General features: G+C 31.7%; 1 protein-coding gene, 3 long non-coding RNA genes and 1 pseudogene across 13 annotated transcripts; 3 read left to right on the top strand and 2 right to left on the bottom strand.

The window, feature by feature from the left end:
* The first annotated feature begins 549 nt into the window (after positions 1 to 549).
* On the top strand, positions 550 to 25,938 carry LOC107371691 (uncharacterized). The gene is made up of 3 exons (XM_089269306.1): positions 550 to 952; positions 4,686 to 5,954; positions 24,855 to 25,938. The coding sequence occupies exons 1-3, from the start codon at positions 565 to 567 to the stop codon at positions 25,223 to 25,225; spliced, it is 2,028 nt and encodes a 675-aa protein (XP_089125432.1). The 5' UTR covers positions 550 to 564; the 3' UTR covers positions 25,226 to 25,938.
* On the bottom strand, positions 7,179 to 8,595 carry LOC149093244 (AP-1 complex subunit sigma-1A pseudogene; annotated as a pseudogene).
* LOC149093243 (uncharacterized) lies at positions 10,425 to 11,764 on the top strand. The gene is made up of 2 exons (XR_016200256.1): positions 10,425 to 10,797; positions 10,904 to 11,764. It is a non-coding gene; the product is annotated as an uncharacterized LOC149093243 (long non-coding RNA).
* LOC149093241 (uncharacterized) lies at positions 12,253 to 23,025 on the bottom strand. Of its 5 annotated transcripts, XR_016200248.1 has the most exons (4): positions 22,563 to 23,025; positions 13,707 to 14,538; positions 12,762 to 13,634; positions 12,253 to 12,668 (listed from the first exon to the last, which is right to left on the bottom strand). It is a non-coding gene; the product is annotated as an uncharacterized LOC149093241 (long non-coding RNA). The 5 variants fall into 5 exon arrangements; XR_016200246.1 differs by lacking the exon at positions 22,563 to 23,025 and having other exon boundaries at positions 13,707 to 14,796; XR_016200249.1 differs by lacking the exon at positions 22,563 to 23,025 and having other exon boundaries at positions 13,008 to 13,634; positions 13,707 to 14,794.
* Positions 14,836 to 18,414, top strand: LOC149093242 (uncharacterized). 6 transcript variants are annotated; one of them, XR_016200252.1, is made up of 4 exons: positions 14,836 to 15,128; positions 15,255 to 15,519; positions 16,539 to 16,831; positions 17,721 to 18,414. It is a non-coding gene; the product is annotated as an uncharacterized LOC149093242 (long non-coding RNA). The 6 variants fall into 6 exon arrangements; XR_016200254.1 differs by having other exon boundaries at positions 14,861 to 15,128; positions 16,539 to 16,729; XR_016200253.1 differs by having other exon boundaries at positions 14,870 to 15,128; positions 16,539 to 16,619.
* Positions 25,939 to 26,173: the final 235 nt, after the last annotated feature.

Genomic DNA, 26,173 nt, shown 5'->3' with positions numbered 1-26,173 from the left:
CTCAACTAGCAAATTAAATGATTCATTTTGTTTGTTGAGAGTTTCAGGCTTTTTAAATGTGTAGGAGTTGCAAGCGTTCATTTCAATATTTAAATTGGTCAATCTTAATTGTTGGGTTTGGGCTGAAAACGGAGAAGGACAAAATAGCGAAAGCAAAGTAGAGAAAGTCAAATGCTCGAAAAATGTCGAGAGTTGGAGCAATTCTGAATTGCGGAATCTTTTTGTTTGGATTCAACTTTTAACGAGTGATTGGTGCTATTCTGAACACTAAATCTGAAAATTTTTCTCGAATCTCATTGAATGGCGTCAATGTATCACTCGATTGGGAAGAAGCAAAAGTGGGTTGGAGGCTTATGTGAAGGCTGTTCCTCTTTTGCCTGTTTTCCCTCTAATCATCATTTTACCTTTTACACTGTTTACTTGTGTTAAAATCATATTGAGTTGTTTTGATGCCTTAACACTATACTGGTGACACTTTCAACGTAAATACCGTTTAAACCTTTTTTTAGTCTAATTGTGATTATTTCGCAGGTTCACCGTTCATTCCTTGGTTCATCACCAAACATGGTTTCAACCGCCAATCCAATCAATAGTTTGAAATTTTCCATTGCCAACATTTTATCACATGAATTTGGGAAACAAAAGATGATGACAACCACAACAGGGTCAACAATAACTTCAGCCTTTAGTTCAAATGGATTTTCAAATGGTTTACTCTCTGGCTCCAGAGATCATCTTCATCTTCATCATCTTTACGCTCAGTTCCAATCCAACTATCATATACAACCTCGATCTGCTGACGATGATTCACAATCAGAATCTAGTGATGCAACAACTGGTGGACCCAATTCACCGGCCAACTCAAATTTACTTCCTCAAAACTCACCTCTAGAATGTCTCTACGAACTGACCAATAAAGCCTTTGATCGAATCAATGGAGACAAGTCAATGGGTAAGTCGAATCTTTAAAACATTCAAAAGTCGCTTCGAACTGTTACTTTGTTCTGTTGGTGTTCAACAATTTTCTCACTTTTTCCTGATTATCATGAATATTGATTTTCTTTTGCAAAATAATTGATTGATTGCCTCTTAACTTGTTACTGTTAATCAACCTTGATGAACAACAATTGAATGTTAATCATTTTCATTTCAATTAAACAGTTATTACAATTATCAAAATGATTCTCATTGAACCAGTTTCAGGTTTAAATATAAATTCATCATTAACTGGTTTACCTTTTTCATAATTCATCATCTTCTCATTCACCTTTAATAGCTTATTAACGTGTAAACAATTGTCACAATTATTTGTTTCAATCCAGTTTACACAATTGTAAACCTTTTTGTTGTTGTTGCCACCTTAAGGGCAAGTTGGTTGTACAATTGAATGATAACGCTTTTGTACATTTCATTATGATTATCAGTTTAACTGCGACAATAAACTTCATGATAATGATGTAAGTGAAAAGAATGATAATTATTCTGAATGTTTATTCTGATCATCATCATAACCATTATCTAATTGTTATTGTTGGTAGAATTGTTACAATTCTTTAATTATTTGTCTTTTTTGCGATTATTAATTGTGTTAAATTTTAATAAATATGTTTGATTAAGCAAATGTTTTCAATAACATTGTTATCTTTCAATGCCTATCCAACTCTATCGGTTTCCACTTAGATCATTAAGATCGATGTTCCGATGTTAGTCGTAAGTCGATACACAAACCGAACCAAAGTACTTGTCCAACAACTCAACATAGCGGTGAATCAACTCCAGGGTAAGCAGCTCATTGTCTTCTGGTTCAATGGCACAAAGAAAGTAGAGACTAGCATAGCGTTTGTAAACAATCTTTAAATCCTTCCACAGTTGAAATATCATCTGATACTGAGCTTATGACTCAAAGATTGAACAATTTCAATGGCAATTTATCTAATATATTTTGTAATTTCCAATCTTAACAATGGCGAATCAAAATATCTCCAGGATTGTTTTGAATTTCAATAAATCAATCTCAATAATTTTAGCTAAGAACCTAATGTTTCCTTGGTTCTTTCACAATTGATATTTGATTTAACATATGGTTCATAGGAACCAAATTGCCAGTCAATTGAGGGGAATAATTTCCTGAGCATAAACAATGAAAGCACTTAGATTATGAGTGAACGAAGTATTAGCTGTCACTTGTGTGCTGACAAGAGAATTACCGAAGCCTGGAGTTCCTGGTGGGTCAACTAAAAATGACCCATTCACAGTTGCATAAGAGGTAAGTTTGATTTTTGTAAAATCAGTTTCGGGAAAATAATCAGTTTCTAAATTAGAGCTTTTAGTTAGATAATCTCCTCCATGGATTTGCTTAGCGTTTCGATATTTAAGAAAGCTATTCAATTGGAAATGAAGACCAGTTAGGAATGTCATATTGGTTGGTAATAAAATTTCTTGTAATTTCATATTTATTACGTCCAAAAATGTTGTGAACTTTAAATTATCAATCAAAGCTGCAATTTGAGTTTCCAATTCATTAGATCCTTTAGAAGCTTTATCGCAAAAATCTTTAACTTCATTTGCAGGAGCATACACAATGGTAAAGTTTTTCTTGAAATAAGCTTCAGTTGTCTTCAGCAAATCAGACGAAGGATAAAATTTTTCATTTATTTCCTTCATCAATTCAAACAGATCATCATGTAACTTATCAAATGTAGGCTCTCTTTGAGAAAAATTAGATGCAATAATATCACCGTATGATTGATAAGAATCTGCCATAGAATCAATTTTTGTTGTAGTTTCATTTTTTCCAGGAATCTGGGCAATACTGGAACGTATACCTTGTATCTGAAAAGAAGTGGAAATAATCAGATAAAGAGCCACTAAAGTTAACGTAATTAACACGAGCAACAAAAATGAGAAATACAACAGGACGGGTCGAGTCAATTTGTCAGCCATTTCTAACAGCATTTGGTTTAAATGACCAAACAATTGAGGATAATGCAAAGAGTTACTTTACTCTTTAGGATAATGTGTGTTGAATAGCTAAAACATGTGCTTGGGTTGAACAATTTCAATAGCAAATTATTTAAAATATTGATAGAATGACAAATCAAAATATCTCCAGGATTTTTTTCAATTTCAATGGATCAATCTCCATAATTTTAGCTAACATGGGAAGCTCCTTAACTGTACCTGAGGGATTTTGATGTGACTTAGCGCAATCGATAGGGCCAACCTTCCATAGCAACGGACAAAGTATCCTTTTTCAGTAAATTTGGTGGTGGATTTTTGGGTTTAAAGTTGAACCATTTTTTATGTAATAAAATAAAGTTACATCATTTCAGCAATTGCGGTGGCGCAGTGGTTAAGGGAGATGTAAAGGGTTATTATGGTTCGAGTCATGGATGGGACAATTTGTTAGATTTGATTGTAACTTTATCGACTAACTGACTACATCGACTAATTTGGGTATTTAATCAATGTTTCAAAGGAAAGTAGAGAGAAAGACTTGACCCAGGTCAGGTCATCTGGATGTCATCTTGATGAAATGAAATCGCTAATCGTTAGTCTTTAATGAATCGACAGACTTATGATTAGGTGAGTGTTTACATGATATCGATAAAAATGATATCGTTTACTTTGGTATCGATTTTATACGAATATTCATATATTGATAAAATAAAATGCAATCAATGACAAACTTGAATAAAATAAGAGTTAATTATGGTCAGTTGTGAATAAGTTTTGTTATATGACCGAACAGGTTATTTAGCGAGTTAAAAGTATCAAATCAACTATTAGTTCAAATTAAAATGAATGTAACAAATAATAAAAATAACGATAAACATTTTTACCGAGAATTGCAACCAATTTTTCAAATATTTATCGATATATCATAGGAAATGTGAAAATATCGAGACCCAAATATCGATTTTTTATCGAGTTTACTGATATATCGCAACACCTGCACTTTTAACGCGCTAATTTGGCAGAAAAGACGGTAGTTAATGAGTTAATTAGCAAGTCAAACCAGTCATAAGAATAGTGTAAAATGAATGAAAGAATAATGTCCAAGAGAAAGACTTGAAATTCGCAATTGAAATACTTTTTCTATACCAATCATCATCATTATTTCATGCTCTTCATCATCGTTATCATCATTTTCATCATTTCCATTCTCATCTTCTTCTACGTCGTTTCATCCCATTACTCTCCACCCATAAGGCAGGGAAATGTTGAGGGTTTGCGCAAATGGTGAGGAAAGGTGGCGAAAAGGTTTCAAGATAAATGTTAATCTTTGCGCATCCAAAGGCCTTTTTTAACACCCTGTAAAGGGAATGGAAGAGAAGAAGATGAAAAATGTAAGAGAAGAAGAAAAGAGAGAAAGAAAAGTAACTGAAAAGAGAGAGACAAGTTTCTGAGAAGGTAAAGAAGATGAAAAGAGCTGTTGTTGTTCTGGTTCGGCTTATCATAGTACCTTTCGTAGTCCAACAGTAAACTTGTCAAACCTTTTTTCAACCTTTCAAGAATTACATTTTGTGTGCTTTCAATTGCTATCAATTTACGCGTAAACATGATTAATCAACAATCAAGGTGATTAGTGTTGATTGAAGCAACATCTCTATTTAAAAGTGTAGTAAATTTTCATTTCTAGTTTTGTTTGTTTGTTTGTTTGTTTTTGTTTCATTGAATTGAGTAAACCAAAATGGTTTTGTGTAATGACGAGGGTAAAACCAATGGTTACCTAACGGACGACGATTCAACGGAAGAGAATGAAGATGAGGATAATGATGAGGAAGAAGAGGCCGATGAAGGATACAGATTGCCACCACAGAAAAGAGTCAGAGAAACTGAGTGTTTAGAGCAGCGAACCAAATCAACCAAACCGTGTACCTCACCGACACCAACAAGCCCACCTAGACAATCATCACCTTCACTTAGTGAAAGCTCAGTTGTAATCCAAAGAACAGCATCTCAGTCACCAAACTTGGACGTGTCAAGTGAAACAAGTTCATCGGTAACAAATGGTTCACCAGCCGCCAACACAAACACTTGCAATACAAGCACAACAAATGAATTAGGTGACATTAATGAAAAGCCGAGGGAACCGTTGACTAGACGGATTGCAATGAGAAAGGTTTCCGTTAAAGTTGAACCTTCAACAACTGGTTCAAGTAAAGGATCAAAATCATTCCTAATTGAAGATATACTTGACTTTAAGGGTAAAACTGGTGAAGAGGAAACGTTAAATTGTTCAAGTTCATCGAGTGAGTCTAAAGATTCTGTAGATAACATAATTAACCAAATAAAAAGTGTGGCTCGTCAACACGTAAACTCATCCAATGGACGGGGAAACATTGTCCGTCCCTGGGACACTAGACCTGCATCGTCAACCTCATTAATCTGTTCAACCGGATCAACGCCAATGAAACCAACAAGCAACAATTTAACCTCTTTATGGCCAAGCAACTCACCAAGTATACTGATAACAACACCACCGCCACCGACATCACTGGCCCCTTCAGCATCAATGACAACCACAACAGGGTCAACAATGGCTGCTGTTGCTTCAGCCTTTCGTTCCAATGGATTTTCAAATGGTTTACTCTCTGGTTCCAGAGATCATCTTCACCACCATCACCTTTACCCTCAACCTCAATCCAAGCAACTTCACCATTCAAAAGTTCACCATCAACATGCACCAACAACACCCTCACCCATCCATCATCACCACCACCATCATCATAATGTTCATTCAGGTAAACACGGATTAACACCATCCAATATACGACCTCGATCTGCTGACGATGATTCACAATCGGAACGTTCAGAATCTAGTGATGCAACAACTGGTGGACCCGATTCACCGGCCAATTCAAATTTACTTCCTCAAAACTCACCTCTAGAATGTCTCTACGAACTGACCAATAAAGCCTTTGATCGAATCAATGGAGACAAGTCAATGGGTAAGTCGAACCTTTAAACATTCAAAAGTCACTTCGAACCAAAAAATATCTCAACCTTTGAAACTCGAGTCAAATGTGATTCACAAATTATCACCAAAAAAGGTTGTTACTTTGTTCTGTTGGTGTTCAACAATTTTCTCACTTTTTCCTGATTATCATGAATATTGATTTTTCTTTTGCAAAATAATTGATTGATTGCCTCTTAACTTGTTACCATGATGTTAACGTGATCCGAATTGGATCCTCTTGTTTTAATGAAAAAAGCCATTACCAATGTTAAACCAGTCATTACTAAATATATATCGAAGGGTAGTGTTAAATATTCAGTTCCCTTTCCAGTGTTAGATAAAACATCGGAATATTTGGAATGAAATCGAGCAGCTCATGATCATCCCAAACCATGGAGAGCGATTCATGTTCCAGCTCTAGTTAGAGAATTCATTTTTGCCTTTAACGGCGAAGGTAAAGCTATCAAACAAAAATATGATCTCCACAAACTTGCGGAAACCAACAAGGCATATGCTCATTACAGATGGGATTAGAATTTTGTTTAAAATATTTTTAGTGTAAATATGTGTAGTTAAATATAATCTATTATGTATCGTCCACACGTTGAACTTTGTATCTATTCAAATCTAACTCTTTCGGTTCTGCTCAAGCAATTCATATTATGTATTCAGATTTGGATAAATGGAGAAGAGGAGAAGAGTAACTGGAATTATTTCAAAAAGTCACTGGTCAAACAATCTTTAAGTAAATCATTGAAGTTCAAGTTAATAACAGAGAATTCATTATTTCTTATATTATAGCTTTGAGTTACAATAGATTGTGGAATGAAAGCAATCTTGACTATTTTACACAATCAATTAAGTAAGGTAGTGCAACTAAAAATTGACACATTCATATTTAATAGTTCAAATGCAATTTTAGACAGAATGTCTAGACTTAGCGGCACCATTTTTTCAGGTATCGAGCCAGCAGCCTAAAACAAGCTAAATATGAAATTTGAAGTCAATTGGTCAAACATTATTCAACTATGTCTTCATTGAGTGAACCATCAAGAGGACAAAATGAAGCAAAACTTGAAAATAAAACAGCTAGTTGGTGAAAAATCCCATTGAAAATAAGGTTAAATATCAAAACTTGAAAAATTTGACAAAGATTGCTTTCTCTGATTTTTTTCATTTCATTTTTCATCTTAATACTTAATTAAGATGCATATTTTCTGATTGATATGAGCAAAAATTTTCATTGTCTTCAGGATTCTTTAAGAAAAGTGAGTCGTGTCTAATCATAAAATGGATCAGCCTAGTCCATGTTCCTCGAAGAAACCATGAGATGAGGTTTCTTCTTCAGCGATAACATCTTGACTAGCAACAGCTTTGAGGACAGATTTTTTACTAGTTTCTTGTACTTCACCACCCAATACAAACTCATTCAGAATGAAATAAGCCTTTTCAAAATTGAATATTATGTCCAGTTCACAAACCGAGCCAAAGTACTTGTCCAACAACTCAACATAGCGGTGAATCAACTCCAGGGTAAGCAGCTCATTGTCTTCTGGTTCAATGGCACAAAGAAAGTAGAGACTAGCATAGCGTTTGTAAACAATCTTTAAATCCTTCCAATCGAAGAAACAACAGTGTTTCACTTTTCGGTTCAGTGATTGATTACCTCTTAACTTGTTACTGTTAATCAATCTAGATGAGCAACAATTGAATGTTAATCATTTAACCACATTTACAGGCAAAAAGTGTTTCTTATTGGGTAAACTTGATGACAAAAGCAATGAGTAAAAGACACTCTTTCAAAGCTCATGTTGGTTAATTTAATAGTTTAAATTGAATTGAATTTTGTTCATTTTTCAAGCTTATTAACAGATTCAAATGTAATTTGCTAAATTAATAAGCTAATATCAACAATTGGTTCAACCTTTTGTGCTTCTCAGTGAATAATCTGAAAAATTGAATTGGCAGGAAGAAAAGGTAACAAACATAAAAGGTTTGTTAACATGGAAAACTGAATCTCAATGGAAATGAATAACACAATTAAATGGGAAAAAAGGTGTAAAAATGTAAAGCTAAATATTTGGATTGATAAAGAAAAGCAATTTTCGCGTTTTCATTTCAATTAAACAGTTATTACAATTATCAAAATGATTCTCATTGAACCAGTTTCAGGTTTAAATATAAATTCATCATTAACTGGTTTACCTTTTCATAATTCATCATCTTCTCATTCACTTTTAATAGCTTATTAACGTGTAAACAATTGTCACAATTATTTGTTTCAATCCAGTTTACACAATTGTAAACCTTTTTTTGTTGTTGTTGCCACCTTAAGGGCAAGTTGGTTGTACAATTGAATGATAACGCTTTTGTACATTTCATTATGATTATCAGTTTAACTGTGACAATAAGCTTCATGATAATGATGAGGTGGAAGTGAAAAGAAGGATGAAAAAGGACAAACATTCAGATGGTTGTGATTAAAAGGATAATTAAGATGGATTACGTGCCAATTTGATTCTCATCAATTATCAAAAAGCACAACTTGACATTATAAATTCATTGTCCTATTCAATTGAAAATATTGACATTTACCTTTTGTTTTCTTGTCGCCAAGTGGGTTTGATAAACATTGACTTAAAACACAAAATGAAATATTCATTCAAATTATCAATTTACTTGTTCACTTTCTGTCAACTGTTTTCAAGTCGATCATGGATTTCGTTTCAAGTAAACCCTTAAATTCATGAGCTTTTAATGTCAATGATTAGCTGATATAACAGGAATTATTCAGCCTGTGCAAAGTCAGTTTTAGGTTCAAATTGTTGCTTGATTGGAACCAAAAATGATTTTGATTTCGAAGCAAATTTTGCTCATTTTCAGCTGAATAATGATAATAAATTTGAAATCTTTCTTGTTGGGTTTCTATTGATTCCGAGGCTTCTAGTTGCAACTCATTAGTTATGGATAAGTTGACTTTTGATGTTGATCAAGATCAAGTGACTATTTCAATTGTATAGTCTAATGGACAACACGAGAAGCAAAAGATTTTGCTTGACCTTTTGAGGTAAAGGGTCACTTTTACTGATGATTGTTTTTGCTCGTCATAACCTGTTTAATTGTTTTCAATGGGATTCAACAGATTATCCTTGATATGTCTTTAATTTTCATTTTGACACTTTCAATGTTTATGTTGAACACCTCAGCGAAACTGAATATTCAGAAGCTCAAAATAAAGATATTAATTTCAAAGGTTCATCCCTGAAGGAGGTTTAAAAACTAGGATGAGGATAATAATGATGAGAATGTAAAGATGTTAAGATCGCAAAGTTATCATGGGAATTTAATAATAATGTTATTTTTAGGTTGCGTCAAGATTTTGTTTAACGATATCAGGCAATCTCGTCTTTAATCTAGTAAAGAGACAGTTTTCATTTTTTTCCTCATCATTCTGATCATTATCCCCTATTTATCTGAATCTTGATTGTTTCTTCTTGCTTCTCCTTTTCACTGTCTAATGAATACATTGTGAAAATGTTTATCATCCCATTGACAAATCTATTCAATATTGTTGCCAACTCTTTTCATCTTTATCCTCATCAGCATCTTATTTTTGTCACTCTGTTAAAGGTTCACAGTCATTGGTTAACACACACACACAGGACTTCATGTTGAATGACAGGGAGTAAAAGATGATAATGATGAGGACTGATGATGAACACATTTTCATCTTCTTCTTCGCTTCTATTCATATTCTGGTTCTTTTGTTTACTTTGTTCAATCTTTTCGCCTTTCCACTCGTACTTAACATTATTTTTAAGTTTCAACTGTTGAGCCTAACCACGCCTAATAAATTTAGCTAAATGGTTAACATTTTATATTTAGTTAAATCAGCGAATCGTTGAGAAAACAAATTTACTTGTTTCCCTTTTTTTTGTCTGTCCTGTTGATACAATATCAGGCAATAACAATGTCAGTTAATCATTTCCTTGCCGTATTACATTTCAATTGAACCTTTCTTGGCAATGTATTACTGTCTTAACATGCTTTCATTACAATAGAGCAAAACAATCAATTATCAAAGTCAACACTTGAATTAATCAAATCTAATTTTAATTACACTGATTTTAAGGTTAACCGTATCATTAACAATTGTGAAATAACCAAAGTAACCGCAAAAAAGGTTAGAAATTGTAAAAATAACTTGAAATATAAAACCAAAAATGGGTAACAATGAAACACTGACAGTCTGTTAAATCACAAAAAGCTGCTTCATCAAATTACCAGATTGTTGTTGAATTAGAGTTGATATAGATTAATTCAAACTTGAATTTATCAAATGTTGAGATTTAATTAACATTCAGCTTGAAATTGGTTAACCTTTGTGTAAGAAGACAATGTGAGGGTCAATTTTCATTTTGCGCGCTTCTTTTTTATGCTAAGCAACCATTATTAATTTTTGGTTAATCTGGTCTTAATGACGCTTTTGTTTCTTTTGTTGACTTGTTTAAATGATTGACTTTCATTAACTGTTCATTTTTATGATAATTATTTATCTTTCAACTCATCAAATTGTGTTCAATAATTAATAGTTAAATACCCAATCTCCATTAATTTGTTGGTTAATGTACACTCAACTTGTAATGCATTACATACACACCTTTACAGTCTGTCAAGTTACAATTTTGGGTTTAGATTTTTGATTCTTGGTTTAGGATTGGATGTTAAACTGTTAAACCAAACAAATTAATCAGAAACAAGTTGCAAACGTGAATTTAGAGTAAACTAATCTACTAATTAAACCTTCTAATGAGACTATTAGAGGTCTTGAGAGAGTAAGTATTTTAAAATGAGTTAAAATTTTAAAGGTTGAACATTGGAGATTGGATAAAACAAAAAGTAGTAAAACATGTCACGCAACTTGTTTTTGATTGTTAACAGTTAACAGTTAACAATAACAACAACAACAACATTATCAACATGAAAAACAACAACTATCACCTCTGCAATGCTGATCAACCATGAAAACCAAGGTGATATTGTGTATTCCCTTTAACATGATGAGAAGCCGATTATTGACCTGGTCTGATGGCTTAATCAATACATATAAATATGAAAGGCTTCCATTCAACAATATATTTTTACCCCCTAAAGGAACAACAATTAACCTGTAAACTAACCTGTAGTTAACCAGTTTTTGTTTTCTTACTGTACAATTCCTTGGCTTCAACTCTCGATTGTTTCCATCAAGATAATTTAATCAACAAGATGAACCTTTAATTTAATCACATAACCAATGTTGCTGTTGTGAGTGTGCTTCCTTTATGCCCATCAAAAAATGGTTAACAGTTTAATTGGAGTCAAGATTGAAGTAAACTGTTGGTGAAGATTAACTTTTACAATTTACCAGCTTCCCTGTTTAATTTGATCGTTAATCATAATAGTAATAGATTAACTTTAGGTTATCCAAATTATTATACAATCAACATTGTCTTACCTTTTTTCTTAACCTTACCTTTTGCCATTCCTTCCTCTACATTGATTAACATGTTAATAGTAGAGTAATGATTCTGATTATAATTATATAATGATCTCTTCATCAATTGATTTGCACGATTTAACATTTTTTATTATTAATAATTTATTTCGTGTTTCACATTAAATTAATCACTTTTACCTTGTTTCTAAGGTAACATCATCACAATTAGAAATATATAAATGGCTTTCTTTAAGTAACAAACCTTTACCAGGTTTAGGTAATGTTTCATTAATTAATAAACATTTGATGAGATTTAACATTCAGTAAGACAAAACTTGTTAATTATCATTAATATTGATGCATATAACATAAAATACAATATGAATAATGATTACAGAAATAAGAGTAAAGTGATGAAAAAAAAGTCAAAAAATTGGCAAGATGTGAAAAAAAGTATTTCACTATTTTAGCTTAAATAGTTTGTTAATTAATCAGTAAATTGTATTTATAACAACATTATTACTCTCATTATCATTATCATAAATAACTATTTACTGTGGATAAATATTGGCTGATGATTAAATCTATTAACGGCTAATGATTTGTTTCTTATTAAAACAAATCAAATGTATCACTTGTAAAATGATGTTTACTATTACAAGCTGATTAATTATTAATTAATTTCACACATTCAATTGTTCACTCTAGTTTAATTGCTTGTCTGTCTGATTGTCTTTTTCATTGTTTTGTCAGGTAAAATAATTGTAATTTCATTGTCTGCTTGAGAATGTAAATGAAATATCTTCGTGTGTTGACTGAATCTTTTTAAGTGTTCATGTTTACTGATTATTTGATTAATTTGATCCAATTATTTTACGTTTATCTAGATAAATATAATTAGAGAGACTAAGGTTTCCTTTGATGTCAATGATGATAAACGATTTAAAGGATAATGAATGTAAATTGTTTGTCATTAGTATTTTTTTGCAGCTTTAGATACTTTGAGAGGGAAGAGAGAAAGGAATCAAGCTCTATATTCGCGTGAAGGTAAATTGTACATTTAAACTGTGTTTAGATATGTGTGAGTGTAAATTAATGTTGTTATGTGCCTTGTTTCAATGAATGGTTAAAATGTACATTTATCATGAAATTAAGCCAAGTGAATCTTTCTTTTGCTTTCTCCTAGAAGACCTGAAACAGTGTTGATATTGGCGTGATCAATTGGATCTGCAAGAAGAAAAAAAAGAAACAAAAGTATATTAGAAGAGTTGGTAAAGAGTTGAACAAGATGAGTATGTAATTTGACTCGTTGATTATTACAATTGATAGTACTTGTAGTTAACGTAATTGCAAAACAAGGGAGAGACAGAAGGAAATAAAGAGGGTGACAGAGAGTATAACGTTGACTAACAATTAAGTAAAACCCAGACAATTAAAAATGGAAATGGTAAATGACTGGGGAGGGAAAAAGAGAAATGGAAAGCATATAATTCTATTAATATAACCTGAATACTATTTATCTTGAACTATATACAGAGTTGTTATAATACATGTAATACATGATACCTTTTAACTTGTCGAGGACAGTAAGGTTAAAGAGGAGAGAGAGGTAGAGTGGTGAAGAGAAAGGAGAGTCAAAAAACTTCTGGTTCTCTGGTTGTTACCTGGTTCACCAGTTATTATGACAATTAAAAAAAAGAGAAGAGGTAAAGAGAGGGAAAAAAGAATAAAGAAATGGAGAATGAAATGATGATGATGAGTAGTAATAATAACCTCCCTCTCAATGAAAGTTAACTTGCAAGGTCCTATATAATCAGTTGTAAAAAGAGGAGGCGGAGGCGGAGGAGGAGAATAGAGAAAGGAAAGAGAAGAGATAGACAGAGAAAAGAAAGAGAATGATTCAGGTAACACAGGGTAGCCTATGAAGAGACGGTGACGGGTTTGCCCCTGGGGCTTTAAACAATCAGAAAAGGAATGGAAAGATTCAAGTAGCCGTGAGAGAGAAAGAGTCAGAGAGTGACAGAAATTAAACAAGAGATACACAGAGAGAGTGGGGGGAATATGAGAGAGAGAGAGAGAGAGAGAGAGAGAGAACAAATAATCCATCTTTTCTCCAATTAAAATCAATTTGGAAAATCAGCGAACCATGATGAGGACACATAGAGAATTAAAAGGTGAAAACTTTTGTTACTTCTGTAAAAGAGAGAGAATATGAATTAGTAAAGAAGGTAGAGAAAAGATGAAGAATGACTGTTATCATCTTACATGTACACAGAATCCAATTGAATGTAAACACCATTTGTTGCTTCTCCTATTCAATTTGCTTTCTATTTCCGTCTTTTTATTGCGTTTTCATTTTTTCTTTGCTTCTTCTTAGCCTCTTTCCTCCTTTCCCTTCCATAATCATTGCTCTCTTTGGTTTGGGTTTCATTTTTTGTTGTCTTTCCTTTTTTTTCATTCCAATTCAAGTCCATCTTTACCTTGCTCATCACCTCCAAAACCATTATCATCATCATAATCACCATCATTAAAATTATTTTCACCACCTTTCCAGCATCTTCGGGGGGTAACTTTTAGCTCATTTATAAGGATTAAGTTTTGGTAATTTGTCAATTCCTCCTTTATAAGGCAATGTTCAACTCTTAATGATTCTTTCCTTCTTGGCTTGTTCTTCTTCTCTTTTGAAAACTTGAATGATTTAGCATCATGTTGATGACTTTGTTGACAAATTTCCATTCAACAATTCAATTTACTCATTAATTATGCTTTTTGTTTTGATAACCTTTTGTTTGCCCCCTTTTGGTTGGATCCACTTTTCAACTGTATGTTGGTTACAAATGCTTGTAATCTTTATCCCCATCCATTGTTTTCCAAAAGTGTTTCAAATTGTTTTGTCTTTTGTAATAAACTGTAATTAACGTCACATTTGGTTATAAAATACATAAATCACTTTTCATCTTGCTTCAGTTTTCGCCTTTTAGTTTTGTCTCCTTTTATCAGCAAAATCAGAAGATTGACTTTCTCATGATAATTATCACAAAACATGGAACCAAAAAGAGCAGCAAAAAATGCAAAATAAACAGTGATTTTGACTGTTCTGTAAAAAACACAAAAAACAAAGCAACACAAGTTAAGAACGTAAAAATAATCACCAAAAGTTATTACAATTAATTATACAACGGATTGTAATTGAAGATAACAATTTTAACAGCATTATTCAACATAAATCAAATAATATAGCCTTGTCAACCTGAGGGCATCAATTAAAATTTACAAAGAGAAAATAATTAATTAAACTTGATCACATTTAAAAAGATGAATTAACAAGTTAAACTGAACCATAAGAGAGAAAAAAATTTGAATCCAATCAGTTGTTCGGTCTTCGATATTATCGACTATTGCATAACTGGATCGATTAACGATTATCAATTAATCAAACTGAAATGACTAATTGTTTTTGTTAACCAACAAGTGTTATAAATTAATAGATATTTTTTTACTCGCAATTTTTAAGTGTTTTTATTTTAATTGTTTACTATCTTTTCTCATCGTTTCAATCTTGATCATCATTGATTACCAACTGTTCGATTATTATCTTGTTCAATTTTGTTTATTTGATGGATGGTCTTTTACAATTAACTCAATGAGAGTAAATTTTCATTTTTACCTTCTTTTTTTCAATACAAGGTATATTCATTTCTTTTTTCACCTTTCATTATTGTTCTCGTGATGGGCGCCGAGACAAAAAGCCGAGTTCAATTAACAACTATTTAGATGTTTTCTTTGATGTTTTTGTGTTCCTTTTTGTTTCAGATATTTAGAGGTTGAACACGAAATGTACAGGGAGGTGGCCTTATTTAAGTGTAATGTAATCAAGTCCCAAAAAAGAAATAGTTAACCGGTTTCCTTGGTAAAAGTTGCTATAGCTGGTGTACACAAGAATATAAAATTTTATCTCAAATCAAATTTGCTTCAAATTACTTGTAAAAATACAATTTACTTGATTATTTTATTCTGGTTTGATGAAAGAGGCGATAAAACAAGATTGAGGCCGTAGGAGATGGCTAAGATGGAGAAGGTAGTAAACAAAACCTCATCAAGATCATCATAATCTTAAATGATCTTGATCAGCTAAAGTTGTGAAAAGAAGGTTGGTTAACAAGAAGGAAGAGTAATTAGCAGTTTACAAGGAGAAACAAAATAACACTTTAAACAAAGCAAAAACCAGCAATAAAAAAAATGAAAGCAAGAGATTAAACTGACTTCAGGGTGCCCTTTGCTACAGCCTATGGCAATTTACCTGAATTCATTTTTTCTTAGTTTCTTCTTCTTTTTTTTGTGTGTGCAACTAACCTTTTTTTCCCTTGAAACTTACCTTATCATGTAATCACATCCCTTACACTAATAAATGTAGACATTAATAGTCCATTAGTGTACAAGGCACTCTATGTGTTACATGTAGGTTGGAATCTCAATTTTCATAAAACAAAATTGAGATTCGTGAAAAAGATACGTTAAGGTAAATTTAACGTGAGGTCAGGTCACCTAATATTCATATCTCTATTAACAATATTAACATCTCGGCTAATTTCATCTTCTCTTTCTCTCTCTTCTCTCTCTTCTCATCTGTGGCGTGTCTCTAAACTGTGAACACATATTTTACCCCAAAATCACGCAAAACCTCTCACTAACTTAACCTTCCATTCACATAAACAATCTTAATCTGCCTTTTAAGTCACTACTTACATTTGATTAATTCTCGTAACAATTTAACTAACCTTTCCTGTTAATCATTATCTTGATTATTTAAAAAGCCTTTATCCAAAAGTTAAATTGTTTCAACTAGCCTATTGATAATTTGTGTTAATAGTTAATCTGTTATAAAAAATTTGATCTCAAAATTGTGTTAAAGTGTTTTACAACTTAATCAGCTCATTCAATTATTACCAAGTCGAAACCGTTTCTTGATCGTTCAACCAGCCATCTCAACTGCGTAGGAAGAAAACTCAAATTTTAACATTACAATTTAACTCAACAATTAGCATACCTAAAAGTCTATCAATATTAATTTATGAATATTTATCTCTTTTTCTCTAGTAATATCATCATCATCATCACCATCAACAATGCCCTCATCACATCTTCTTACCTTAGCCAAGTGATTCTAGCACTTTATTGGTAACTTACTCTCTCGGATACGCTTTTTAATTTAACCTCAAAGCAAAAAGCCGACACTTGATCTCACTCACACTTACAACCAAAGATTTTTTTTCATTCATGGCAAGAAAGTTAGCAAAATACTCATTCACTCAACTAGTTTTTTCTTCTTCATCCACTCCAGTCTTCTTTCACTATCATCTTTCTCTAGCCATTCATACCATTGTAAACCGGTAATGCTATACTGTAATCATCAAAATTTACCTTTACGGATATAGTGTCTCATTCACGCAGAATGATGAAAAGAATGATGAAAATGGTGATGATGATGATAAATTTGATAGAAAGTTACCTGAAAAAAGAGACCTTTCTATCACGTCTATGGATAGTTTAGTTAATGTTGCGACTTTTCACTCCGTACAATTATTTATTAATAACATTCCCTGAATTCCATAATTCTGTGTGGTAGGTAATCACATGATTCAAAGAAATCACAATTTTCACCCAGAATCATCTTCTTTCGCTTTGTTATCATTCATTCACTCATTCTCTTATTATGTTGATCATGAAGAGGTTTGATTGTGTGAAAAAAGGCAAACTTTGATTAGCTTCAACTTTTTTTTCCCTCTAACCAAGAAGCTTTCATTTAATTGATTAGATTCATTTTATTTACTCATTCAGTGTTTTCATTTTTTCTCTCTTTTTTTCTACCTTTCCATTTCCACCTTGTATAGACCTTTCCATTTACTCTTCAGATCTTTAGATGTGCAAAAAAAAAGTCAAGGTGATTACAAATGTTAACCATTAACAATCAATTTGGTCCTGTATTATTACTATTAACACTCTCTACCATTATTATCATTGATTTCCATGCTCTGTGTAGTTGACTGTTGATGAGATGATGTTCATTGGTTTACACGCTTTGTTTTAATGCTAACCTTTTTCGAGTTATTACAATTTTCTGCCTTTTTTATCACATACTTACATTAATATAATGATTTCGCCTTACCAATCATCATCACCATCAAACGTCAATATTAATCATTTCAATACAATTGATCTATTTAACCTTTAATCTAACCTTTAATCTAACCTTTCAATTTTGTTTCTTCTTGTTTACAGATGGTACTGTTAAAGTTGCTGTTGCTGTTGCTACTTAAACTCAACCTAAACAGATGATGATGGTGATAACGATAAAGCTAATGAAAAAAGATGATAATGATAGGAATGATAATATTTTCATATCTGGCCAGAAAAAACAAAACAAGGCTACATTTCAAAGGGAAATCGTTGTTACAATAAGACCACACAGTGTTCAACTTTTTTTCGCATTTTATCAAATGAAAGCCAAAAGTTACATTGAGAGACAGATCAACACAACATCAACAATCAACATTTTATTGAGCTTTGATTCAGGGCGTGTTAATTCATGATTCTTTCAAGGATCATCAGTCAACTAACCCTGAAACTTTTCTCATCCTTTTTTATTCAATTGCTATTCTTATTATTATCACCATCATCATCATTACTATTGCTATTATTATTATCATTTCCATTATCGTTATGTTAATTATTACTATTCCTCATCATCATTATAATAATAATCATCATCAACATCAACAACAACAGCTACAGCAACTTACAACAATTATACTTTCCTATTAACTTTCAGTGTTATTGCCAGTTTTTTCCGACAATTATTGTTAAATGATTAGACCAATGTTGATGTTGTACAACAGTTTACATGCCTATGTGAACCTCTTCTGGTTTATCATAATAACATTATTATTGTCTATTAAACCTTTTTTAACTCTTTCCCAGTTAATATCATTAAGTATAGGTAAATTATTGAACATTTTGTGTTCAAGAAAAATGAGCTCAATCATCAACTATCAGGTTGTAAAGTGAATGATCATCAATCTCAACGATAATCCTGACTCCTAACTGAAGGTAATTTTATCTGTCACACATAAACTCTATTATGATACATTTTTTTTTCTCTAACCGTCTTTTTCTTCTTTCTCTTTTTTTTGTTCCATGTTCATATGAATAGTTTATGAAAAATGATGTTTCCTGAAAAGTAAAATTTTGGGCTTAACTTGGATCAACAGACGCAGATGCAAATCATGGTTGGGTGAATTAATCATCATTATTATCATTATCATGATGATCATAATCACTTGAATGATTTGTGTAATGTTAAATCGATTAACGAGAAGGTGAAACGCGAAAAGTGAACCAATTTGCTTTGCTGTTGTTTTGTTTTCCTCACTCAACAATTTAACCAACAATTGATTGTTAAAAGTCAACTTTTGTTCAATTTAACCAATACCATCCATGATTACCTGCAACATTAGTTTTACATTGATGAACCAATAATGTTAATTATAAACGTTAATCAACTAGACTGATTCAAATTTCAACTTTTCCATTAACTCGTTGAAATGTTTGCATTTAATTAAGATGCTGGTAATGGGTAGAGTTGAATTAAATTGTTTTGAGAGAAGCAAAAAAAGAGCAGCCAAAAACAAGAGGAAACCTCAACATTGATTGAGTCTTATTTTACAATTAACACCGTTTCCATTTATCTTTCCAATGGTACAATTGTAAAATAGAGTAAACCCAAAATTAATTACAATTTACCCATTGTAATTAATTAGTACAAAAGCTTTAGCTTCTGAATGTTCATTTTTTTCCTCCTGCTTAGGCTTTTCATTCTCAAAATAAATTGAGAAAAGTGTGAACAACAACAAAAAAAAGATGAAGCCTGAGATTGAACAATAAGGAGCTGTAAAATGGTTGCATTCAATGGTGAAGAGCAAGAATCAAGTGGAAAAGTATGAAGAAAAAAAACGAGAAAATTGTTGTTGATGTTTAGTCAAGCCTAAGGTATTTAGATTGATGTATAAATTGTTGATGGTTCAGGTTAATTTGGCGCAAAATTAAAATGCTCACAGCCAATAATATAATGAAAATAAAAGAAATAAATTGTTTCGTTTTTTTCTTCTCCTTTCCTTGTATTCTTGCTCTTCTTCACCATTCTTGTTACTCTTCATCCCATTACAATACAGTTAAGCCATTTTACTCTTCTCATTAAACACCGACTAAACTAACAACAATAATAATTGTAATGATAATGATAATGATGATTATTTATCCAAGTATCATTTACACTTTCATTTTTTCACCATTTCTCTGTGTAAACCTTTTTTACTGTCCCTTGAAAGCGCAGCAAAAAAAGGTTTATTTTTCACCTTTTATTTGTTACATTGTACTGTTTACATTTAATTGTACACTTTACCTGTTTGTTATTTATCTAATAATTGTGTTGAACATTAATTTCATCCATCATCATCTCTATTATGTCACTTAAACTGATGATGATGATGACAAAAAGCTATTTTTGCGGTATCATCATCATTATTATCATTTCTTTCACTTTATTATCAGATTCTTTCATTTCTCATTTCTCTGATAAATGAACACAAAATGCCATTTTTGTGTTCTTCCCATTGAAAAAGGCTAAATCCAAACATGAAACATGATATACTTAGGATGAAAAGGATGATTTTTATATCAAACTTGGTGAGAAGAAGAAGAAGACGAAGAATGAGAAAAAAAGTAAAGAAGAAAAATCTTTTCCAAAAAGGTAATCAAAGTTTCAATCAACATTTACAACTTGAATTGTTGATCTCAATGTTATTACATTTTCCTCTGTCAATTTCAAACATAATCCTCAACTTTAACCATCATCCTGATGATGATTATTCTCATGGAGAAACTCTTGTTCATCCACCTTTCATGATCTCACTTGGATCATCATTCACTTTCCATCCAATTGACTGTTAACTTGAATGTCAGATTATCTACCATTATGATAATCATTCAGATATCTTCTTGTTGCAACCTTATACCTTTTCACTCCTATAAAAGTCAGGGAATGTGTTTTTTTTTCAACCTTCTCGATCATCATCATCTTCCTGAGCAATTCATTTTGATCCTTCATCAACTCTTTTGTTATCACACTTATTTCATGCCACTTTAAACCTTCAACCCAGCAAAGCCTAAAATTGATTCTTTTGCTAGATAAAAAAAGCTAACTCTGGATCTACATTGATTTGCGTCTTTTTTACGCTTTTCATATTCTCTGAATTTCTCGTCTTCAGTCTATTTATTATTCAATTGTTTCTTTCATTTGTTCATCTTCTCTCACCATTTCTCCTCTTCTCTGTCCAATTCAATGAAGCTCAAGTATTTTCTGTCCTTCATCATCATCACCATCATTGAACACATTCCTGTTGACAAATAGACTTTAAACAATTTATCTCAATACCGCTTCGACTCTCTATTTATCCTCATATTTGTTTCCCTTCATCTTTAACCTTTTTTTCAACATTTCATTTTCTCTTGTTTATTTGATTCATTAGATTGCCATTGATTGTAAAACCTTTTGTGATCACAATTAGTGTAACCGGATTAGTGGGCAGTAAAGTCAATTGCTGCATCGTATTGTGTTGAACTTGAAATAACTTGATGTTTACGGTGTTAACCATTTTTTTTGTGTGTGTCATCAAAATTATCACACAACAAGAAAAATGTTGAACCCAAAAAAATCATAAAATTGTTCAACAATTGAACATTTTCATGCTTCCAAAACATTTCATACAATCAATATTGTTATCAAAAGCAAATTCATTTTTTATCAATTAACCGTTTCAACAATCAATCATGTTGACCATTTAACAGCCTAATCATATTAATCATACTAATAATTGTATTTATTTCTTTCTTTATTGCAGTTGAACATTTTAACTAACTAATTGATTGGAAGAGGAAAAAGCAAAGTAAAGAATCAAGTTAATCAACTGTGCCAAATGGAAGAAGCTAAACAATTTTTTGGGCTCTACATTATTAGTTATTATTCAGTGATTCCAGTTGAATAACAATTTAACCTTTGCCTTTCCTCTGCCTTGATCAATTGGTGTTAACAGTAGACAATATTAATCTAACTTGTTTCTTTCTTTTACCCTCAAATTTTAGATTAATTATGGTCTAGATAGATGAACAATTGAAAATGCTAATGATGAATTCAAGTGAATTGATTTGATATCCAACGAGACAGACTCAGAACCATTGAACTATTATAGGAAGAGATACCCAGGAAATGCAGGATAAAGAGGCTGGCAAAAGAGGGAAGCAAAGATGATGATGAACAAGAAGAAGGCCAGAAAAAAATGATGAAAAGGAAGATGGAAAATTCTGTGAAGCATCTTTTATCCTCCATTTCATCCTCCTTCCTCAATCATTCCTCCGCCTCTTGATTCATCACCATTTTTGTATTCAATCCTTACCATTCTTGGATCATTTTTTTCCTTCTTGATTGCAATCTATTTTTCTCTTCACTTTTTTTCCACTGATTGTGATAATCATTAATCAATGTTATCCTCATCAGTGATGAGATTATCAATTGCTAATGAGTAAATGTTTCAATGAAATTGTTTTCTCATTTTCAATGTTAACCATTTTCATTTGCGTAATTTACCGATTCAATTACATTCGGTTATTGATACATTTTTTGATTCTTTTACTTTGCAATTTAATATTTACTGTTTGGTCAACCATTGAAAAATGGTTAACCTGTTAGCTTTTGCAATCACGTCAACAATCAATCTAAATTTAATCAGTTTATTGTTTTCATCTTGAGTCTAATCGTCTAGTCAACTGAAAGTTGAAGCTGTAAATTAATGGTAAAATCAAACTAAATATGGTCTAATTGGGTGCGGTTAAATTGATCACTTTTGATTGAGTAAGTTGCATGGTAAACCATTATCATTACATGCAAGGTACACACACAATACGTTTAGCTTAATATGGTTAAATTTAAACGAATTAAAACTTGACATTTGTTTTTTCTTTGCGTACTAATATTATTATTTATTCAATGATACAATAACAATGGTTTACCTTCAAGTGTAAATCACTGTTGAGATGATTATTATTCCGATTATTGTTGGTCTTTTTCCAGTCTTTTTCACCTTTGTTTTGACCTCTGGCAGGGAAACATTCAGTCTGGTTCTGCTTAAATTGGATCACTTATTTTTATTCACGGTTTGTCTGATTAAATTTTGATGATGTTATATGGTTACTCGTATGTTTAACTGTTGAGGTGGAGAGGAAAACAGGTAAAATGAATTGGTGAAAGATGAAATGAAAATTGAATGGAAATAATTTTCAGCAATAATTTCTTATTATCAATCAGTTACGGTGAAGCAGCCTTATTTTAACATTTCATTGTTGACAGTATCCAAGGATAGAAGATTCAACGGATAAATACAGCAGACTTTACAATTACAATTACAATTGAATTGTTTATTGAAATTCAATTTTCTGTTTACCTTAAATTAATGTTGTTCAACCTTTATCAAACACTGACATCTATCGACTCTTTAATAAGGCTTTTGTTTCTTTTGTCATCCATTGCTAATGTCAGCCGACATTTTGATTGCCTTTTGTGATAAATTAATGAATTTACATTATAAATAACAATTTTAATGTAAATACACTTAATGATTTACTAATTGATAAACTATTCAACATTAAGTATCTGTCTACCTTTGTGTTCATCTTCATGATCATCAGATGTCTATTAATAATCACAGTTGTCTTTTTTTGTAACTTGTGCTAAGCTTCTTTGTGCCGTTAATGTGCTTAAATTACATCAAATATGGTTGAATGTTGGATCCATTATCAATGGCTTTTCATCGTTAATTTTTATAATTGGTGATTCAAACAAACATGTCAAAGAAACTAAATCAATGTGTATACGCACCAATCAATGTTTATTATTGTATTCGTGTACGTTTGTTTGCCTACTCAATGTCTTTCTATATTTTCCTGACAGTTTCTCCTTTTCGGCTTAAAGTAAATAACTTGATGGTCACACTGTAAACTTTTACCTTTCGACTGTAACTTTCCTTTGACTTTTATGTTATTTTGTCAGTTTCAACATTATTATTACTCTTCAAGCGAAACTCTTGATTTGGTTTACAGTCATTTCCTTTACAGTTTCTTTCTCTTTCTCTCTCTCTCTCAAAACTTTGTCTCATCCTTTTTTTGACATCAACACCAACAAAAACAGAACATAATCTAGCTTCTAATTATCTTCATTTGTCAACAAGCCGACTCATTATTAAGTTTTTCTTCATCATCATCATTTCACTTTCTCCTTCTTTACTCTTCAACTTTTCCTCTACAAATCGTCTAATATATATCCACGGAAGTTGACATTTTCATGTTCAACTTACACTATCATCACTATAACCATGATTCTTCATCATCACCATAATTCTCTTTCTTTCTTCTTTTCCTATTCCCATAAAATACAGAGTGTCACTTGATTTAATGCCTAAAACAAGTTACTTAACATGGTTATTAATTTGTATTATTATAACACTTAGTTTGGTTACAGAAATGTGTAAACTTTGTCGGCCAAGTTTGCTTTTTCCTCCCCTTGTCCCTATATCAAAGTTTATACCAATTGTAAACTCAATTTAACGTGTTTGACACTAATTGCTTACCATTCAGTTTTGACACTTCATCTGGTAACCATTTAATGATTTCATTTCTTCAACACATACCTTTCCGGAGCAATAATAAGTGTTGTCAGATTTAGAGGTTCATCTTGATTGTCAAATTTGGCTCATTTTTGATGGCATTTTTGAGCCTGAAAACTCAAATTACAAGATTCTTGAGTCTCAATCAACCGATAAATAGCTTTAATGGTGTATCAATTGTTCAGGTTGTCTTCTATTCTATACTGACGTGAACATCTTGAACAGATTATCCTTTTATTATGTGAATCATAACTTTTCGTGAAAGCCATGAAATTCACTATTCAACCAATTTCCTCGCCAATCGGTATACTTTTCATTCCTCTGACAGAAATTTCTATTTTAATAGTAGCCCAGTCTTTGGTTACTTATAGGTACTACGCCTAGGTTGATTGTATAGCCTCAACAAAGGCGTTTTACCATGATAGTTGAGATCATCTGAATAATTTTCTGTTGCAGGGCGTAAATGAAGAGTGATTGATGCTCTCTATTTACAATCAATTGTTTATTACAATCATCTTGAAAACCAACAGAACAAAAATAATAACCGAATGATTAGATTAACTTTTTTTCACACATTTGATCTTTTCTAATCTCTAACAATTTTATTAATCAATTTTTTCATTTTTCTTGCTCTTAATTATAGATGGATCCAGCGATCATTTAAATATCTTTTCCAATCGTCCGCCTCCAAAGAAAAAGCGAAAATCTCGAACTGCATTTACCAACACTCAAATCTTTGAATTGGAAAGGAAATTTATCCAGCAAAGGTATCTCTCTCCAGCTGATCGTGATGATTTAGCCTCTCGATTGGGTCTAACTGGTCCTCAAGTGATTACATGGTTCCAAAATCGACGAGCTAAACAGAAACGAGAAGTTGAAGAAACGAAAAATGATCTACAAAATCATGTAAAAACCATGTACTATCCAGATATTTATGATAATATTCAAGATTTGTCAATGTTAAAAGTTCCAGATATTCGAGCAAGTTTACAATTCCATAGTAAATCACCTTGATATGGAGGAATAATTTTTTGGTGGTTAACTTGGCATGGTCACAACAAATCTAAATAATAATCACAATCAACACGATAAACAATGTAAAATTGGCAATCATATACTTGCCAAGCACTTGCTTTTGTGAAAACCATTTCCACTTGTTAAAGCTGTCTGGAAAAGGATTCAATCATCAACCTTGCTGTTTTGTGTTTTAACTTATTTGTTTCTCATTTGTTTGTCTCCCATTTTGATTGTGATTTATTAGGTGATCATCCTTTCAAATAATATATAGATTATAAATAATTATTGATTTGATTGGCAAACTTTGCTGCCAATTTACTCTCTTTGAATACAATTTCATTCCGAGTATCATCCTCAATCTCCTCCCTAAAGCAACGCTACTATTTGATCCTCTTTCATCACCATCACCATCATCATAATCATGATCATTATCCAAATCATAAACTATCACCTAATGTCGTAAAATTATTCAAAATTATAACATCAAATAATTCATGTTCATCAATTTTTAGTTCCCCTTTTGTTTCCCTTATAAATTTCACCTTGTTTATGTATTTAAGCTCTGTATTATCATTCAATTGTGGTGATGATTTCAATAAACAAACAAAGACAAATGTTTACAATGTTAGTAACAATGACAATGTTAGCTCATAAACTCTTCACAAGTAAACTTGTTAATAACAATAAAAAATCGACTTTTAATGCAACAATCACTTTACACTATTTTAATTTCACGATTATCTAAACTCAAAATGGTTAATAAACTAACAAATTTCATTGGATTTGTAGGAGAATCAAGAGGAATACTAATTAGTCGAAACAAGATTTTAAACAATGAAAACGGTCTTAATAGAGGTCCAGAAATTGAATTACAGGTGGAGACACTTGCTGAACACCAAACTTGTTGGCAACATTTGAAATTGAAAGCTAATCTTTAGTTCTGAA

Source organism: Tetranychus urticae, chromosome 3, assembly GCF_039701765.1.
Source record: "Tetranychus urticae isolate SD_2017Ah chromosome 3, NJAU_TeUrti_SD_1.0, whole genome shotgun sequence".
Classification (NCBI taxonomy): Eukaryota; Metazoa; Arthropoda; class Arachnida; order Trombidiformes; family Tetranychidae; genus Tetranychus; species Tetranychus urticae.
Note: the sequence above shows the minus strand (reverse complement) of the source record. Positions and strands in the feature narration are given on the sequence as shown.

Excerpts from the sequence above, each read along its gene's own strand:
- LOC107371691 (XM_089269306.1), top strand. The coding sequence starts at position 565 with ATGGTTTCAACCGCCAATCCAATCAATAGTTTGAAATTTTCCATTGCC. Across the intron at positions 953-4,685 it reads CAATGGAGACAAGTCAATGG|AAACCAAAATGGTTTTGTGT; the intron begins GTAAGTCGAATC and ends ATTGAATTGAGT. Across the intron at positions 5,955-24,854 it reads CAATGGAGACAAGTCAATGG|ATGGATCCAGCGATCATTTA; the intron begins GTAAGTCGAACC and ends TCTTAATTATAG.